This window comes from Hypanus sabinus, chromosome 6 (genome assembly GCF_030144855.1).
Source record: "Hypanus sabinus isolate sHypSab1 chromosome 6, sHypSab1.hap1, whole genome shotgun sequence".
Lineage (NCBI taxonomy): Eukaryota > Metazoa > Chordata > Chondrichthyes > Myliobatiformes > Dasyatidae > Hypanus > Hypanus sabinus.
In genome coordinates, this window is record NC_082711.1 from 10,090,662 (window position 1) to 10,108,535 (window position 17,874).

At 43.3% G+C, this 17,874-nt stretch overlaps 1 protein-coding gene across 1 annotated transcript in view; it reads right to left on the reverse strand.

The window, feature by feature from the left end:
• Positions 1–11,682: 11,682 nt before the first annotated feature.
• Positions 11,683–17,874, reverse strand: part of lrrc24 (leucine rich repeat containing 24) — a 31,099-nt gene continuing 24,907 nt past the window's right edge. The window contains exon 5 of the mRNA XM_059971672.1: positions 11,683–14,122. Coding sequence (XP_059827655.1) covers positions 13,173–14,122 — 950 coding nt within the window. The 3' untranslated portion in view covers positions 11,683–13,172. The remainder of the gene's footprint in view (positions 14,123–17,874) is intronic.

Sequence of the window (17,874 nt, forward strand, 5' to 3'; positions counted from 1 at the left end):
GATGTTAAGCTATAATTTTCTTTCATCCACAATTCAGTGATGGCCACAATGTCAAACATTACAGTCTGTAACTGTGCTACGAGTTTGACTACCTTATTCTGCATACTGCATGCATTTACGTATAACATCTTCAGTCCTGTATTATCATACTTTTTGATTTTGTCCCCCTTTTTACATTGCAACATGTAATTGACACCAATTTTGCTCTTTCATCAGCCTCTCCTTACTAGCAGTCTTACTACACACAGCCTCTATTTATAAACCAGCTACCCTCAGCCCTATCACTCTGGTTCCCATCTCCCTGTCAAATTAGTTTAAATGGTCCTGAACAGCTCTAGCAAACCTGCCCAAAAGGATAATGGTCACCCTTGGTTCAGACGTAATCCATCTAATTTGTACAGGTCATATCTTCCCCAGAAGAGATCCCAATGATCCAGAAATCTGAACCCCTGCCCCCTGAACCAGTTCCTCAGCCAGCATTCATTTGCCAAATCATCTTATTCTTGCCTTCACTGGTGCACGGCATGGGCACCAAACCAGAGATTACAACCTTGGAGAGCTTTCTACCAAGCTCCCTAATATCTCTCTTCAGGCCTTGCCCACCTTTCTTACCCATGTCATTGGTGCCAATATGTACCAAGACTTCTTGCTGCTCACCAACACCCTTTAGAATGCCAGGGACCAAATCTGAGGCATTCCTGGCCCTTGCCTGACGAGCTACTCCAACACTGGCAGACTCACACAATGGCGGCTCCACTTTGCCTTTTTTATATTTGCCTGTTCACTGACTGGGTGCAGTCCAACTCTGAAAACTGCTGCGAAGCACTGACATTTTAATCTTCAGCCACGGACCTAAGCACAATCATCACTTCTACTCGTGCTCCCACTCATTGATTGGGTGAAGTCCAACTAGAAGGGGTAACTTCACTCAACGTCATCACCCCATCACTGAACCCTTCCCACAATCTATGAAATCACTTTCCAAGATTCTTCATCTCACCTTCTCTATATTTATTTATGTACCCCCAGGGTTAATTTTTTTCTGTGGACTGTCACTTTAAAACGCTGAGAGAATGAGACTGACTTTTGGACACTGTTAGAGCTGCTTGAGAGAGGTGGAGTTATTTGATTGACAATTGATGTGGTTTCTCTGCAGCTTGTTTTGAATTTACAAGGACAGTTACAGACACAGAAGCACATAGAGTCAAGATGGATTCGGTCAGTGGAACACACCAGTGAGTTGGTTGCTGGTTTAAACTTCCAGTAGCCCAAAGGTATGAGTTGAGGTCGATCCAGAGTATTGATAAATGACTCTCACAAGCGCTGCAACTAGAAGCAGTTTGCAGAGAAGAGAGGAGAGGAGAGGAAGGTTTGAAACAGAAGAGACCTAGTGACAAAGAGATCACTGTTTGGACTCTCGCTCCAAGTAGTCCATAAGGGTGAGCTTGTTTCCATTCGGCTATGAAAGTGTGATTGTCACTTAGTTAATCTGCAGGGGTGGGTTCTCTGGTGAGGGGGAAAACCTTTGTGAATACCACGTGTGTGTTTACCCTTTGTCTGGGTGTGGTAGTTCATTGAAGAAAGGCACCCCTGTGGTAAATCACTTTTGGAGTTATTTCATATGTCGTGGAACTGGATAAATGGCTATCATGTTGTGTGTGTTTAGGGTAACCTTGTGGAATCTACCAGTGTGTCAACCCTTGCCTGGGTGGTAGTTTCCTTGAAGATGGTCCCCTTTGTGATAAGCTACTGTTGGTGATAATCCATACGTGGATTCTGTTTGAGTATCCTGTGGCCACCACTTTGGGATGTCCTGTAGCTGAATTTGGGTGTGTTACCACTTTTGTTGAAAGGATATTCACTGAAGATCACTGTTGGTGTGGAGTGGAACGACTTTGGAGATAAAATCTACTGCTAATGTTATTTGTATTGCTGTCGTGGAGTATCAACGTAATTTGCCTTCTCACAACGTTCACCTTTGGGTTACAAACATCTCACATTAATTAACCTGTGCACCTGAACTGAACTTTTCTTACATACCATCATAAGACTGTATCACTTACCACCTGAGCTTGAATAAGTTTGGGAACTTTATTTACACCTATATATGCATAACACTGTTAACTCTTGATTTACCTGGTTTAAGTTACTATATTACATAGTTACTAATAAAATGGTGTTTTGTTAACAGCAAAACCAGACTCCAGGTGTGTTCTCTTGCTGCTGGTACTTTTACAGGGTTGCATGTACGTGACATATGTACTTATATATTTTTATTAGTTTTTTTTTGTATTTGCACAGTTTGTTGGGTTTTCTTTTGCATATTGGTTGTTGCCCTCTCTGTTGTGTGTGGTCTTTCATTGATTCTATTGTGTTTCTTGTATTTAATGTGAATGCCTGCAAGAAAATAAATCTCAGGCTAACATATAGGCACTTTGATAATACATGTACTTTGAAAGCCATCAAGTACCTCAAGTACATATTCTTGAGAATGATCCAGGAATTGGTGGCTCTAGGCCTGTACCCACTGGAGTTTAGAAGTATGAGGGGGTATCTCACTGAAGTTCAAGTTTAATTGTCATTCAACCATACATGAATACCACCAAGTGAAACAGTGTTACTTCAGGGTGATCGTATCAACAGTCATACACAGCACAGTACTTGTAAGGTAACAAGAGTCACACAAAAGAATGTACTCCAAGCCCCTGAGTCCATGAATGTGGCAGCAGTGTGCATGCAGTTTGTCTTCCACCATGTGAACACAGGAGGGCAGCACCGATGCCACACTGCGCCACACCACCTCCAGCAGCAACTCTGACGCCTCTCTCCTGGGCAGCTTGAGGTCTAGTCTTCCACTAAACGAACATTGAAGGGCAGCACTGACGCCAGCATGGACACCAATTATAATGCCTCTCTCCTGGGCAGCTACAAACAGGCAACACTGAGCCTTTCAATATTTGTTATGCATAGCAAGGATATCAACAAGTTTTATGCAGATCTTAACAGTGCGTATGAGCAATGTAAATCTCAAGATATAAAACTAGTCATGGGAGGTTTTAACTCCAAAGTTGGACAGGAAAGGGTTGATAACATCATAGGACTTTTTGGATTAGGGGAGAAAAATGAAAATGGAGGAAGGTTTACTGATTGGTGTGTCAGAAACAACCAAGTGATCACCGATACTCGGTATAAAAACCATCCACGTAGATCGTGTACCTGGATTAGCCCTGAACAAGGAATAGAACAAGATAGAACAAGGAATCAAATAGATTTCATTACCATCAATGAATGCTTTAGAAATAATATCACAAATTCTAAAGCCTAACCAGGAGCAGACTGTGGTTCAGATCACCATCCAGTAATAGCTACCATTAAAACAAAACTAAAGAAACTGAAACATGGAAAAAAAGAGAAAGAAGTATATGTTGGGAGAACTAAAAATGATAGCATACTTAAGCAACAATTAAAAACAGCTGTAGAAGAACACCTCAATGAAAACGAAACAACACCTATTTGGGACAGATTTAAATATGCTATACAATAATGATCAGAGGAGGTAATCCCAGTACAAGAAATCCAACACACCAACAAGGGGTGGATAACCCAAGAAATTCTAGATCTGATGGAACAAAGAAAGTTAGTGAAGAATAATGAATGGCAATACAGAGAGCTAGACAGACAGACCAGACAATTGTGCAATATTGCAAAGGAAGAATGGCTGAATCAAAAAATGCAATGAAGTAGAAGGCCTTATTAACAACAGCAAAGAAATGCACAAGAAAATTAGGGAAATTACTGGAATTGAGAAAACCTCCTACAGGATGCATAAGATCAGCAGACGGATCCATACTAACAGATCCAGATAAAGTATGTGCGAGGTGGATTCAGTATATAGAGCAGCTTTTTGAAGATAATAGAGGGGAACCCCCAGATATTAAACACCCTAATTCTGACCCAGCTATTATCAGAGAAGAAATAACTAAAGCAATGAAAAGCATGAAACATGGTAAAGCCACTGGACCTGATGAAATTTCAGTGGAAATGATACAAGCCCTAGAAGATCTGTGCATAGATATTCTTTTTGAACTGTTTAATGGCATATATGAGTCTGGTGTATTGCCTGACAATTTCTTGAAATCAATATTTATAACTCTGCCAAAAATTCCTGGAACTATTGATTGTGAAAATTATAGAACAATCAGTCTTATGAGTCACATAATAAAGATTTTGTTAAGAATTGTTCTGAGTCGAATTAAAAACAAGTTAAGGCCAGAAACTTCTGAACTGCAATATGGCTTTATTGAGGATAGAGGAACTAGGAACACAATTTTCATACTACGAATGCTTTCAGAAAGGGCAATTGAATATCAAAATAATGTCTTTTAATGTTTTATTGATTTCACTAAAGCATTCAACAAAGTGCAACATGAAAAATTATTTCAAATTCTCACTAAACTAAACATTGATGGAAGGGACCAACAACTGCTTCAAAATTTATGTTGGAATCAAACGGTGGTGGTAAAAATTGAAGATAATATAAGCAATTGGACTAAAATTCAAAGAGGAGTTAGACAGGGATGTGTTGCCTCACTGGATTTATTTAATATCTATAGTGAAATGATTCTCAGTGAAATAGAAGACCTAGATGGGATAAAAATTGGAGGTGCTAACATCAACAATAAGATATGCAGACGATACCACCCTAATAGCAAGTGCTACAAATCCTCCTAGACAAACTAGTACAAACAAGTGTAGAATTTGGTCTAACCATCAACTGTAAAAAAAAATGAAATGTATGGTAATATCAAGACAACAGGATACTCCCAATTGCCAATTGTACATCGGTAACCAAGAGATTGAACAAAAGACCAGCTTTAATTACCTTGGTGGCTTTATATCACAAGATGCTAGAAATAAAGTAGAAATAAAAAGAAGAATTGCCATTACCAAAACCAACTTCCAAAAAATGAAACCCATTTTACCAACAGACATATTTCTGTGACAATAAGGATTAGGCTACTAAAATGTTACATCTGGTCAATCTTGCTGTATGCTTCCAAAACATGGACTATAACACCAAAAGTCCAAAGAAACTTAGAAATGTGGTTTCTTAGAAGGATGCTGAAAATATCATACAGAGATAAGGTAACTAATGAGACACTACTCCAATGTGCCCATACAAAAAGATCTTTAATGAGAACATAAAATGAGAGAAAACTTAAATTCCTGGGCCATGTCATCAGAAAGGAAGTAATAGAATGCCTTACATTACAAGGCCGTATGCCTGGGAAAGGCTGAAGAGGAAGGCAAAGGAGAAAATATATGGACATTGTGAAAGAACTAACAGATCTAAGTGTGCAAGTTATCATTGACGCTGCGAGGGATCATTCGATGTGGAGAGCCACGATCGCCTAAGCATGTAACATGCAAGGCACATGAACAAGAAGAAGCCTGGCCTAAGTGGTTTGGAAGATGTTAGAATCAATTGTTAAGGATGAGGTGATGAAGTACTTGGTGACACAGGACAAGATAGTGCAAAGTCAGCATGGTTTCCTTCAGGGAAAATCATGTCTGACAAACCTGTTGGAATTTTTTGAGGAGATTACAAGTAGGATAGATAAAGGGAATGCAGTGGATTTTGTATATTTGGACTTTCAGAAGGCCTTTGACAAGGTGCCACACATGAGACTGCTTACCAAGTTAACAGCCTCTGGTATTACAGGAAAGTTACTAACATGGTTAGAGCATTGGCTGATTGGTGGGAGGCAACAAAAAGGAATAAAAGGATCCTTTTCTGGTTGGCTGCCAGTGACTAGTGGTGTTCCACAAGGGTTGGTGTTGGGACTTCTTTTTGTGCTGTATATAAATGATTTAGATGATGGGATAGATGGCTTTGTTGCCATATTTACAGATGATACAAAGATTGGTAGTAGGGCAGGTAGTGTCGAGGAAACAGGTAGGATGCAGAAAGACTTAGACAGTTTGGGAGAATGGGCAAGGAAGTGGCAAATTAAATACAATGTTAGAAAATTCATGTCATGCACTTTGGTAGTAGAAATAAATATGTGGACTATTTTCTAAATGGGGAGAAAATCCAAAAATCTGAGATGCAAAGGGACTTGGGAGTCCTTGGGCAGAATACCCTAAAGGTTGAGTCAGCAGTGAGGAAGGCAAATGCCACATTAGCATTCATTTCAAGAGGAGCAGGGATGTGATGCTGAGGCTTTATAAGGCACTGGTGAGGTGTCACCTTGAGTATTGTGAACAGTTTTGAGCCTGTCATCTGAGAAAAGATGTGCTGGCATTGGAGAGGGTCCAGAGGAGGTTCACAAGGATGATTCCAGGAACCTCATAGGAGGAACATTTGATGGCTCCGGGTCTGTACTCACTGTAATTCAGAAGGATGGTGGGGGGGGGGGGGGATCTTATTGAAACCTTTCAAATGTTGAAAGAACTAGACAGAGTAGATGTGGAAAGGAGGTTTGCCATAGTGAGAGAGGCTAGGACAAGAGAAAACAACCTCAGGATAGTGGGGCGCCCTTTCAAAACAGAGATGCAGAGAAATTTATTTAACCAAAGGGTAGTGAATTTGTGGAATTTGTTGCCACATGCAACTGTGGAGGCCAGATCATTGGGTGTATTTAAGGCAGAGATTGATAGGTTCTTGATTGGACATAGCATCAAGGGTTACAGGGAGAAGGCTGGGAACTGGGGTTGAGGAGGAGGTAGAAAAAAAAAGGATCAGCCATGATTGAACAGTGGAGCAGACTTGATGGGCCAGATGGCCTAATTCTGCTCCTATATAACCATATAACAATCACAGCACGGAAACAGGCCATCTTGGCCCTCCTAGTCCGTGCCGAACCCTTAATCTCACCTAGTCCCACCTACCCGCACTCAGCCCATAACCCTCCACTCCTTTCCTGCCCATATACCTATCCAATTGTACCTTAAATGACACAACTGAACTGGCCTCTACTACTTCTACAGGATATCTTATGGTTTTGTGGTCTTAAGAAGCTACGTAACATCCACACCAGGACCACCAAGCTCAAAAACAGTTTCTTTCCCCAAGCAGTAAGGCTGATCAACATCCCCACTCACTAACCCACTCGCTGCCTCCCAATGCTTTAACCACCTCCCTCACCAGCAATCCAAGGATTTTGGGTGGATCCCTGAAATTAACAGATTTCTGATGAAGGGCCTTGAAACGTCATCTGCCCTTTTTCCACAGATGCTGAGTGTTTCCAGCAATTATTGGTTTTGTCTGGGATGATCAAAAGATTTTCCATTCAGCAGGAGAAACAATGTAAGCAGGCCAATGAAGCGAAGATTCAAGGTGATGCAGCTGGTTAGGATTCTGACTGGTTGTATCACCATCTGGTGCAGAGGGATCGGAAATGAAGCCACAGACAATTGTAAACTCAGCCAGCTCCATCACGGGCACAACCCTCGCCATTGTTGAGGACACCTTCAAAATGAGGTGCCACAAAAAGTTGCCATCGGCCATTAAGGACCCCATCACCCAGGACGTGCCTGTTCTCAGTGCTATCACCAGCAAGGAAGTACAGGAGCCTGAAGGCACACTTTCAATGTTCTAGGATCAACTTCTTGGCCTCCACCAGATTTCTGAAAGGACAATGAACCCTTGAGCACTACCTTACTACTTCCGCTCTCTTTTTGTATCACTTATTTTATATATACTTATTGTAATTTATAGTATTTTCGCCTTACACACAATAGACAATAGGTGCAGAAGTAGACCATTCGGCCCCTCGAGTCTGCACCGCCATTCTGAGATCATGGCTGATCATTCACTATCAATACCCAGTCCCTGCCTTGTCCCCATATCCCTTGATTCCCCTATCCATCAGATATCTATCCAGCTCCTTCTTGAAAGCATCCAGAGAATTGGCCTCCACCGTCTTCCGAGGCAGTGCATTCCACACCTCCACAACTCTCTGGGAGAAGAAGCTCTTCCTCAACTCTGTTTTAAATAACTGACCTCTTATTCTCAATCCATGCCCTCTGGTACTGGACTCTCCCAACATCTGGAACATATTTCCTGCCTCAATCCTATCAAATCCTTTAATTATCTTAAACGTTTCAAAACAGTATATTTCATGGCATATGCCAATGATATTACACCTGATTCTGATTCAGGGAAAAAACTGGTGCTTCACAGAACCAATGTGACATAGTTCGATTCCGTCCTCCGCTGCTGTCCGCACGTTCTCCCAACGACTGCAGGGAGTTCCAGTATTCTACCACACCCCAAGGACAGCTCTACATTTGGCTGTACTGACTCACTCTGTGGTATAGGTTTAAGAGATGAGGGGAAAGATTTAGATTGAGAGATTTGGGGAGTTATGAAATACAGAAATAGGCCATTCAGCCTAACTTCTCCATACCATAAGACCCCAAGACATAGGAGAATTAGGCCATTCAGCCCAAGGCTGTTCCACCTCTCCATCATGGCTGATTTATTATCCCTCTCAACTCTATTCTCCATAACTTTTTAAATGTCCTAACTAATCAAAAACCTATCAAACTCTACTTTAAATATTCCCAATGAACCTTCACAGCCATCTATGGTGATGAATTCTACAGATTTGTAACTAATTTCTGTTCTAAGGAGATTTTCTTCTGTTCTGACGCTCTGCCCTCTGGACCTAGGCTCCCCCACAATAAGAAACATTCTCTCCAAATCCACTCTATTTAGGCCTTTCAATATTCGATAGGTTTCAATGAGATCCCTTCTCATTCTTCTAAACTCCAGTGAGTACAGACCCAGAGCCATGAAACACCGTTCATATCTTAATCCTTTCATTCCTTGGACAATTCTTGTGAATCTCCCCAGGACCCTCCCCATTTTTTCTTACATATGGGGCCCTAAACTGCTCACAATACTTCAAGTCTATCTGACCAATGCCTTATAAAGCCTCAGATTAATATATAAATGAATCTAAGGGCAGTATATGGTGACATATATGCAGTTCGATAATAAATTTACTTTGAACGTTGACCTTTCTGATCCAAATGATTTTTGTATATTATAATTGCAGCCACCTCTACCACTTCCTCTATCAGTTCATTCCACTCACCTACCACACTCTGCATGAAAACATTGCCCTGAGATCCCTTTTAAACCTTTCTTACTCACCTGAAAGCTACGCCCTCCAGCTTTTGACTGACTGTCTTGGGTAAGACACATTGTGCCCATCTGAGGCAGACTAGCCCAGCAGAAAAGGGAGTGACTGGATTGCCGACTTGCCAAGATGATTATGTTCCTGGATCACATTGGCGGAAATAGGACGGTGTGCTAAGGAATAGGACATGAATGAAAGGGTTACCGTGTGAGGAACTTGGGCTGTATTCCCTGGAGTTCAGAAGAACAAGGGGGGGATCTCATAGAAACATTCCGAAAGTCAAAGGGCCTGAACAGATCAGATATGACAATTATTTCCCATGTTAGGGGAGTCTAGGACAAGAGGTCGTGACTTCAGGATTGAAGGACATCCATTTAGAATGGAGATGCAGAGAAATTACTTTAGTCAGAGGGTGGTGAATCTGCGGAATTTGTTGCCACGAGCGGCAGTGGAGGCCAAGTCATTGGGTGTATTTAAGCCAGGGATAGACAGGTTCTTAATTAGCCAGGGCATCAAATGGTATGGGGAGAAGGCAGGTGACTGGGGATGACCGGAAAAATTGGATCAGCCCATGATTGAATGCTGGAGCAGACTCGATGGGCCGAATGGCCTATTTCTGTTCCTATATCTTATGGTCTAATGGTAACCTAGTGTAATGTTCTATGTTGATGCTGGAATGTGTAGTGACACTTGCAGGCTGCCCGCACCATATTGTTATATCCTGTGAGGAGCTGGGAGTGGTGGTGGGGGGGGGGGGGGGTCGTGTTGGTTGATAACACAAACAATAATTTCACCGTACATGTCAGCGATAAATGAATTTGAATCTGAATCTCGAACAGGGCTCAGTTCTCACTGCTGTCTGTAAGGGAATTTGTATGTTCTCTCCGTGACTGTGTGGGATTCCTCCGGGCGCTCCAGCTTCCTCCCACAGTCCAAAACAAATGCACTGGTAAGGGTTAGTAAGTTGTGGGCAGGCTGTTTTGGTGCTGGAAGCATGGTGACACCTGTGGGCTGCCCCCAGAACATGGCTGATGGCTGTTGATGCAAAACTACGCATTATTTCACTGTATGTTTTGACGTACACGTGATAAAGCTAATCTTAAAATCTTACAATATCTGCCTTAAATTTGAACCGAGGGGCAACCTCATGGAGTGAGGGCTCAGTATATGGGAATACACTGCCAGAGAAAGTGGTTGAGGCAGGTTCAGTATCAATACTGAAAAGACACTTGGGCCGGTACATGGATTGGAGTCATAGGTCAAGTGGGACAGTGGTGGGAATTGAACCTGGATTGTGGACACTGTAAACGTATTGTGTGGCATGGCAGTATGGCAGTTAATATAATGCTTCACAGCAGCCAGCTGTAAGATTGAGGTTCGATTCCTGCCACTGTCTGCAAGGAGATTGTATGTTCTCCTCATAACTGCATGGGTTTCCTCCCACGTTCCAAAGGCGTACAGGTTGGAGTGAGTAAACTGTGGGCATGTGACACTGACACCGGAAGCAGAACAGCACTTGCAGGCTGTCCAGCACAATCCTCACTGATTTAATTTGATGCATTTCACTGTATGTTTCAACGTATATGACAAATAAAGCTAATCATTAATCTTTATCTTTCCACAGAGTGCCACTCTACCATGCTGGCATGGTCCACAGTTCCATTCCATCAGATTCATCTTCCTTAGGCTTTGTCACTTCCCAGCTTCTTCCAACATTTCCACTCTCCCACTCCCTCAGCTGGAACCGCCCATCACCATCAGCTCATGATCCACTTCGTCCCCTCACCTCTTTATACTTGCACCTTTGCGTGTTTTAGTGGATAACCCCTGATCTTTTTGAATGGGGCAGTAGGGATGAAGGGCCAAATGGCCAACACCTATAACTACTTCTTTTATAATGCTGGGGTTAGAATACAGAAAAAGAAAATTGTACATGGAGGGAGGGGAATAAAATAATCACTGACACAAAGTAAAATGTATTGCTAGTGCATTACATAAAGTATACTATAAATTAGAGTAAGAAATATTTTAAACATTATATACTATAGTGCAAAAAGAGAGCAAAAGAGTAAGGTAGGGCTCATTCATTGACCATTCAGAAATTTGATGGCCCAGGGGAAGAAGATGTTCCTAAAATGTTGAGTGTGTGTCTTCAGGCTCCTGTATCTCCCCCGGATGGTAACAATGAGAAGGGGGCATTTAATGGGTGGAGAGGGTCCTTGGTGATGGATGCTGCCTTTTTGACACATTTAAGTATCAGAATGGAAGGCTGAGAGACAATCTCAGGCTCTTCATATGACAACAACAGTCCTTGAAAGCTTCACTGTCCCACATAAACTAACAGACTAATCAGCACAAGACAACCTTCTCTTTGGTTCTTCAACTTTTCCCAAATACACAAATAACTCTTTTCCTCGCTGGGAAAAAATTCCACAAGGCAATGGCACCTTGGTTGCAGAAGTCCCTCCTGAATTGCCTTTTGGTTAGATGGAACATTTCAGATGCTGACAATGAAATAAAACAAATCAGAAAGTTTATGAAAAAAAAAACACTATTTTATTAGCAACCAAATTTACTTTAGGAAGAGCCTATTATAGTGCATTCAGTGTAAGACCATAAGACATAGGAGCAGAATGAGGCCACTTGCCCCATTGCATCTGCTCCACCATTCCATCATGGCTGATTTATTATCCCTCTCAACCCCATTCTCCTACTTTTTCCCTGTAACCTTTGATGCCCTGATTCATCAAGAACCTATCAACTTCTACTTTGAATATACCCAACGACTTAGTCTCCAAAGTTCAAATCCTCTCCACATCCATTCTTATCTTGGCCTTTCAATATTCAGTAGGTCATCTTTCTTTATGAAATGTTTTACATAAATTCCCTTGTATTTCTTTATTTTCCTGTAAATGCCAGCAAGAAAATGAATCTCAAGGAATCTCGTATATGTACTTGGATAATAAATTTGCTTTGATTTTCTGGCCCAGCTCTAGAAAGATGTGGCCTCTTGTTTTGAGACACGGTAGACTGCAGATAGAAGACAGAACATCAAACAAAACAGCACTGTGCAGGCCTTTTGGGCCCATAATGTTGTACCAACTCTTTAACCTACTCCAAGATCAACCCTTCCCTCCCACATAACCCTCCATTTTTATTTCATCCATGTGCCTATCTACGAGGCTCTTAAATATCCATAATATATCTGCCTCTACCACCATCCTCTGGCAGGACATTTCACACACCCCACCCCCACTCTCTGTGTAAAGAACTTGCCTTTGACATCCCTCCTATACTTTTATGCAATCAAATTATGCCCGCTCAAATTTCCTCACTGGAAAAATGTCTATCCATTCTATCTATGCCTCTTATCAAATTGTAACCCTCTCTTAAGTCAACTCTCATCCTGCTTCGCTCCAAAAGAGAAAAGCCCCAGCTCACTCAAGCTTTCCTCATAAGATATGCTCTCTTTTCGAGGCAACATCCTGGTAAATCTCCTCGGCACCTTCTCTAAAGATGCTGGAATCCAGAGCAACACTCAAGATGCTGGAGGAATTCAGTGGGCTGGGTGGTAGCTGTGGAGGGAGATGGGGTCCAGATAAAGGGTCTTGACCCCAATTGTTAACCGTCCAATTCCCTCTGCAGATGTTGTTGACCCGCCGAGTTCCTCCAGCACATTATCTGTCCCTCCGTAGATGCTGCAAAAACAGCCCAGGTCGTCCAGCAGATTGTGCATGGCTCTCACCCCGTTTCTCCTGGACGCTGGACGTTTCAGGATCTTCAACAACTGACCAAGCACTCGCAAGGCCAGACTAGGGGGTGAGGGTTGCAGCTAGCTAGAGCACAGCAAGATCCGGTAGTGAGCTAACGACAAATAACTTGTCCGTAATGCTGTTTAAAGAGTTTTAAAAAGGGATAAACATTGGCTCGGTCCACCTTGCTCTCTGTGTGCCCTGTGTGAGCACACAGAGAGGCCTCACTCCTTGGACTCCAGCAAAACAATTTAGCCCCCGGAGGTCGAGCTCAGCAATGGATCTCATACTCAATCTCCTCCTTGAACACCGCCCCGCGGTTCTCGAAGACATCAGCCTGCTGTGGCTTCCGGACCTCGGCCTCAGCCGTCTGTGTGGCCCGGTCTTGAGGTGGCGATTGCTGCAGTAACCTGCCTGGCTCGGCAGCGTCCTTGTAGGTGCGGATGTCCCTCTTGCTGCGGTCGATGACGAACATCTCCCGGCCAGCGTCATCTCGGTACTCCTCCAGCTGGGCGAAGGTGCTGGGCCCGTCCGAGTAGTCATTGAGGTAAAGGCCACCCACCGCTCCCGGGCCCTCGGCACCAGCCCACTCCGCCTTGTCCCGCCAGCCGCGCCTCCGCCAGATCACAGCCAGCAGCAGCAATAGGGCGGTGAGAGCCAGCAGGCCAATGCCAGCTGCAATGCCGGTCTGGCTGGCGGTGCCCAGAGCACCAAAGTCCACACCCTCTGACAGTGGCTGCCGGCTGAGGCCCGGTGGCAGAGCGGGCCTGAGCGGCCCTGACGTGTTGACCAGCAGGGTGAAGGTGGCGGCAGCCCGCCCGCCGGCGTTGTGGGCCTCACACATGTAGCTGCCAGCCTGCGGGGCCGTCACGTTGCGCAACACCAGCTGAGCCGAGTTTCCGCTGGAGCGAGGAGGAGGAGCCATCGCCACCGCCCGAGCCTCACCTGGGCTCCTCCAGCCCAGCACAGGTGGTGGGTAACCGGAGGCCCGGCAGGTGACGTGAAGTTCATCCCCTGGCCGGGCCACCGCCTCACTGCGGTCCAGCTGAATTGACGGCGGGATGCAGATGAGGCTGGTGCCGGGGACGTCCGGCAAGCTATGGCCGGCCAGCCGTGGTGGCTCGGCACACACCAGGGCCTTGCCCAGCAACAGCCTGTGGCCTTCCCTGACGATCCAGGCCCTGAGCCAGTGCAGGCTGCAGTCACACCGCCAGTGGTTGCCTGTAGCAGGAAGGAGAAAGGAAAAGGGTTAGACTGTCATAGACCCTCTCGAGCTCCTATCAATGGTGCTGAGGAGGGGAGGTTCAAGTACCCAGGAGTTGAATGTCACCAGTAGCCTGTCATACTGTAGATTTAAAAAAAATATATATTTTTTTTATATAAAGAGATTTAGCACAGTAACAGGTCGTTCTGGCACAAGAAGTCTAATCATACCCATGTGACCAATTAAGCTACTAACCCGGAGGAAACACGTGCAGTCACAGGGAGAACATACAAACACCTTACAGACAGCGGCAGTATTGAACCCAGGTTAGCGTCACACTAAACACTACCCTAGTTAGACAGTGTGACTCTCTCTCACCATTACACTGCGGAGTCAGATGGAAAATAAATTCACAGCCAAGAATGACTCTACTTCATGAGAAGGCTAAAGAAATTTGGCATGGAAGCCAATGCACCAAACCTCTCTTGACCACACTCTGTTTACCTGTGACACCATTCCCAAGGAAATATGGATCTGTATTCCCAGGGCCTCTTGCTCTACAGCACACTCTACCGTTCCTCTGCTAGTCAGACATCGGTTTGTCCTTTTTAAACTTTTTTTAGGTGTTGAAGTTTGGGAGGACAAACCATACCTGCTCCACTATGTTTAAAGTTCAAAGGAAATTTATTATCAAAGTTCATATATGCCACCAAATAACCCTGAGAATCATTTTCTTGCAGACATACTCATTAAATCCACAACAGAATAACCATTATAGAAATAATGTAAGACCGCACCCACTGATGCATTCAATAAATGTGCAAAAGACAACAAACTATCCAAATACAAAAAAGAAATAATAATAATAAATAAATGAGCACTAATATTGAGAACATGGAATAAAGAACCCTTGAAATTGAGTCCATAGGTTTGCGAACATTTCAATAATGAGGCAAGTGAAATTGAGTGAAGTTATCTTGGTGGTTGAGGGGTAATAACTATTCCTGAACCTGTTTTAGTGAATCATGAATCACCTGTACCAGCAACGAGAAGGGAGCATGGATACTGCTTTCCTGCAACCACACTTCTTGCTCAATGATGGGGGGGGCTTTACTCATGATGTACTGGGCCATATCCACTACGCTTTGTAGTACTTTCCATTCAAGGGCTTTGGTGTTTCTGTACCAGGCTGTAACACAGCCTGTCAATATACTCTCCACTCTCATCTATAGAAGCTGCTGGCAGTAACAAAACTCTAGGAAACTCATTACCATTGACTTCTTCTTATTTTTAAGTTCCACACATATGATCCCTTTGGAAGAAATTTCCTAAGCCATCCCTCCGAAGACCTATTATATTTTCCCTGATCAATATCTGATGCAACACATAAAAAGCACAATGATAAAAAACAATAAATATAAATGCACAAGATAGCTTATATACATAGATTGATTGTATGTCCATAAAGTAACACTGGCACAGAGTGTCTATAAATAAGGTGACTGACAGGAAATGATAAAGTAGTGGTGGTTGGGAGTGTGAAGGGATGGGTTAACGAGTGAAGGTGTTGATCAGCCTTACTGCTCGGGGAAAGAAACTGCTTTTGAGCTTGGTGGTCCTGGTGTGGATACTACGCAGCCTCTTAAAGACCACAAGACCATAAGATATAGAAGCAGAATTAAGCCATCTGGCCCATCGAGTCTGGTCCACCATTCAATCATGGATGATCCTTTTTTTCTCTCCTCAACCCCAGTTCCCAGCCTTCTCCCTGTAACGTTTGATGCCATGTCCAATCAAGAACATATCAATCTCTGCCTTAAATACACCCAACAACATGGCCTTCACAGCCGCATGTGGCAACAAATTCCACAAATTCACCACCCTTTGGCTAAAGAAATTTCTCCGCATCTCTGTTTTGAAAGTGTGCCCCTCTATCCTGAGGCTGTGCCCTATTGTCCTGGACTCTCCCACCATGGGAAACATCCTTTTCACATCTACTCTGTCTAGGCTTTTCAGCGTTCCAAAGGTTTCAATGAGATCCCCCCCTCATCCTTCTGAATTCCAGCGAGTATAGACCCAAAGCCATTAAACGTTCCTCATATGATAACCCTTTTATTATTGGAATCATCCTTGTGAACCTCCTCCGGACCCTCTCCAATGCCAGCACATCTTTTCTAAGATGAGGGGCCCAAAACTGTTCACAATATTCAAGGTGAGGCCTCACCAGTGCCTTATAAAGCCTCAGCATCACATTCTTGCTCTTGTATTCTAGATCCTTTGAAATGAATACTAGTATGACATTTGCATTCCTCACCATCGGTTCAGCCTGCAAGTTAACTTCCAGTGTGTTCTGCAGAAGGACTCCCAAGTCCCTCTGCATCTCAGATTCCTGGATTTTCTCCGTTTAGAAAATAGTCCGCACATTTATTTCTAATACCAAGGTGCATGACCATGCATTTTCCAACATTGTATTTCATTTGCCACTTTCTTACCCATTCTCCTAAACTGTCTAAGTCCTGCATCCTACCTGTGTCCTCAACACTATCTGCCCCTCCACCAATCTTCAGATCATCTGCAAACTTGGCAACAAAGCCATCTATTCCATTATCTAAATAATTGATGATATATAGAATAAAAAGAAGTGGTCCCAACACCGACCCCTGCGGAACACCACTAGTCACTGGCAGCCAACCAGAAAAAGATCCCACTCTCTGCCTCCTACCAATCAGCCAATGTTCTAACCACATGAGCAAATTTCATGTAAGACCATGGGCTCTTAACTTGGTAAGCAGCCTCATGTGTGGCACCTTGTCAAAGGCCTTCTGAAAGTCCAAATATATAGTGGTATGCAAATGTTTGGGCACCTCTGGTCAAAATTTCTGTTACTGTGAATAGTTAAGTAAGTAGAAGATGAATTGATCTCCAAAAGGCATAAAGTTAAAGATGAAACATTCTTTTCAACATTTTAAGCAAGATTAGTGTATTATTTTTGTTTTGTACAATTTTAGAGTGAAAAAAAAAAGGGAAGGAGCACGATGCAAAAGTTTGGGCACTCCAAGAGATTTGAGCTCTCATAACTTTTACTAAGGTCTTAGACCTTAATTAGCTTGTTAGGGCTATGACTTGTTCACAATCATTGTTGGGAAAGACCAGGTGATGCAAATTTCAAAGTTTTATAAATACCCTGACCCCTCATACCTTGTCCCAACAAACAGCAGCCTTGGGCTCCTCTAAGCAGCTGCCTTGCACTCTGAAAATTAAAATAATTGATGCCTACAAAGCAGGAGAAGGCTACAAGAAGATAGCAAACCAAAACCCCCGTTTGACTGAAAAAGACCTTCAGGAAGATTTAGCAGACTCTGGAGTGGTGGTGCACTGTTCTACTGTGCAGCGACACCTGCACAAATATGACCTTCATGGAAGAGTCATCAGAAGAAAACCTTTCCTGCATCCTCAAAATTCAGCATCAGAAGATTGCAAAGGAACATTTAAACCAGCCTGATACATTTTGGAAACAAGTCCTGTGGACTGATGAAAGTTAAAATAGAACTTCTTGGCCACAATGAGCAAAGGTATGTTTGGAAAAAAAAGGGTGCAAAATTTCATGAAAAGGACACCTCTCCAACTGTTAAGCACAGGGGTGGATTGATCATGCTTTGGGCTTGTGTTGCAGCCAGTGGCACGGGGAACATTTCACTGGTAGAGGGAAGAATGAATTCAATTAAATACCAGCAAATTCTGGAAGCAAACATCACACCGTCTGTAAAGA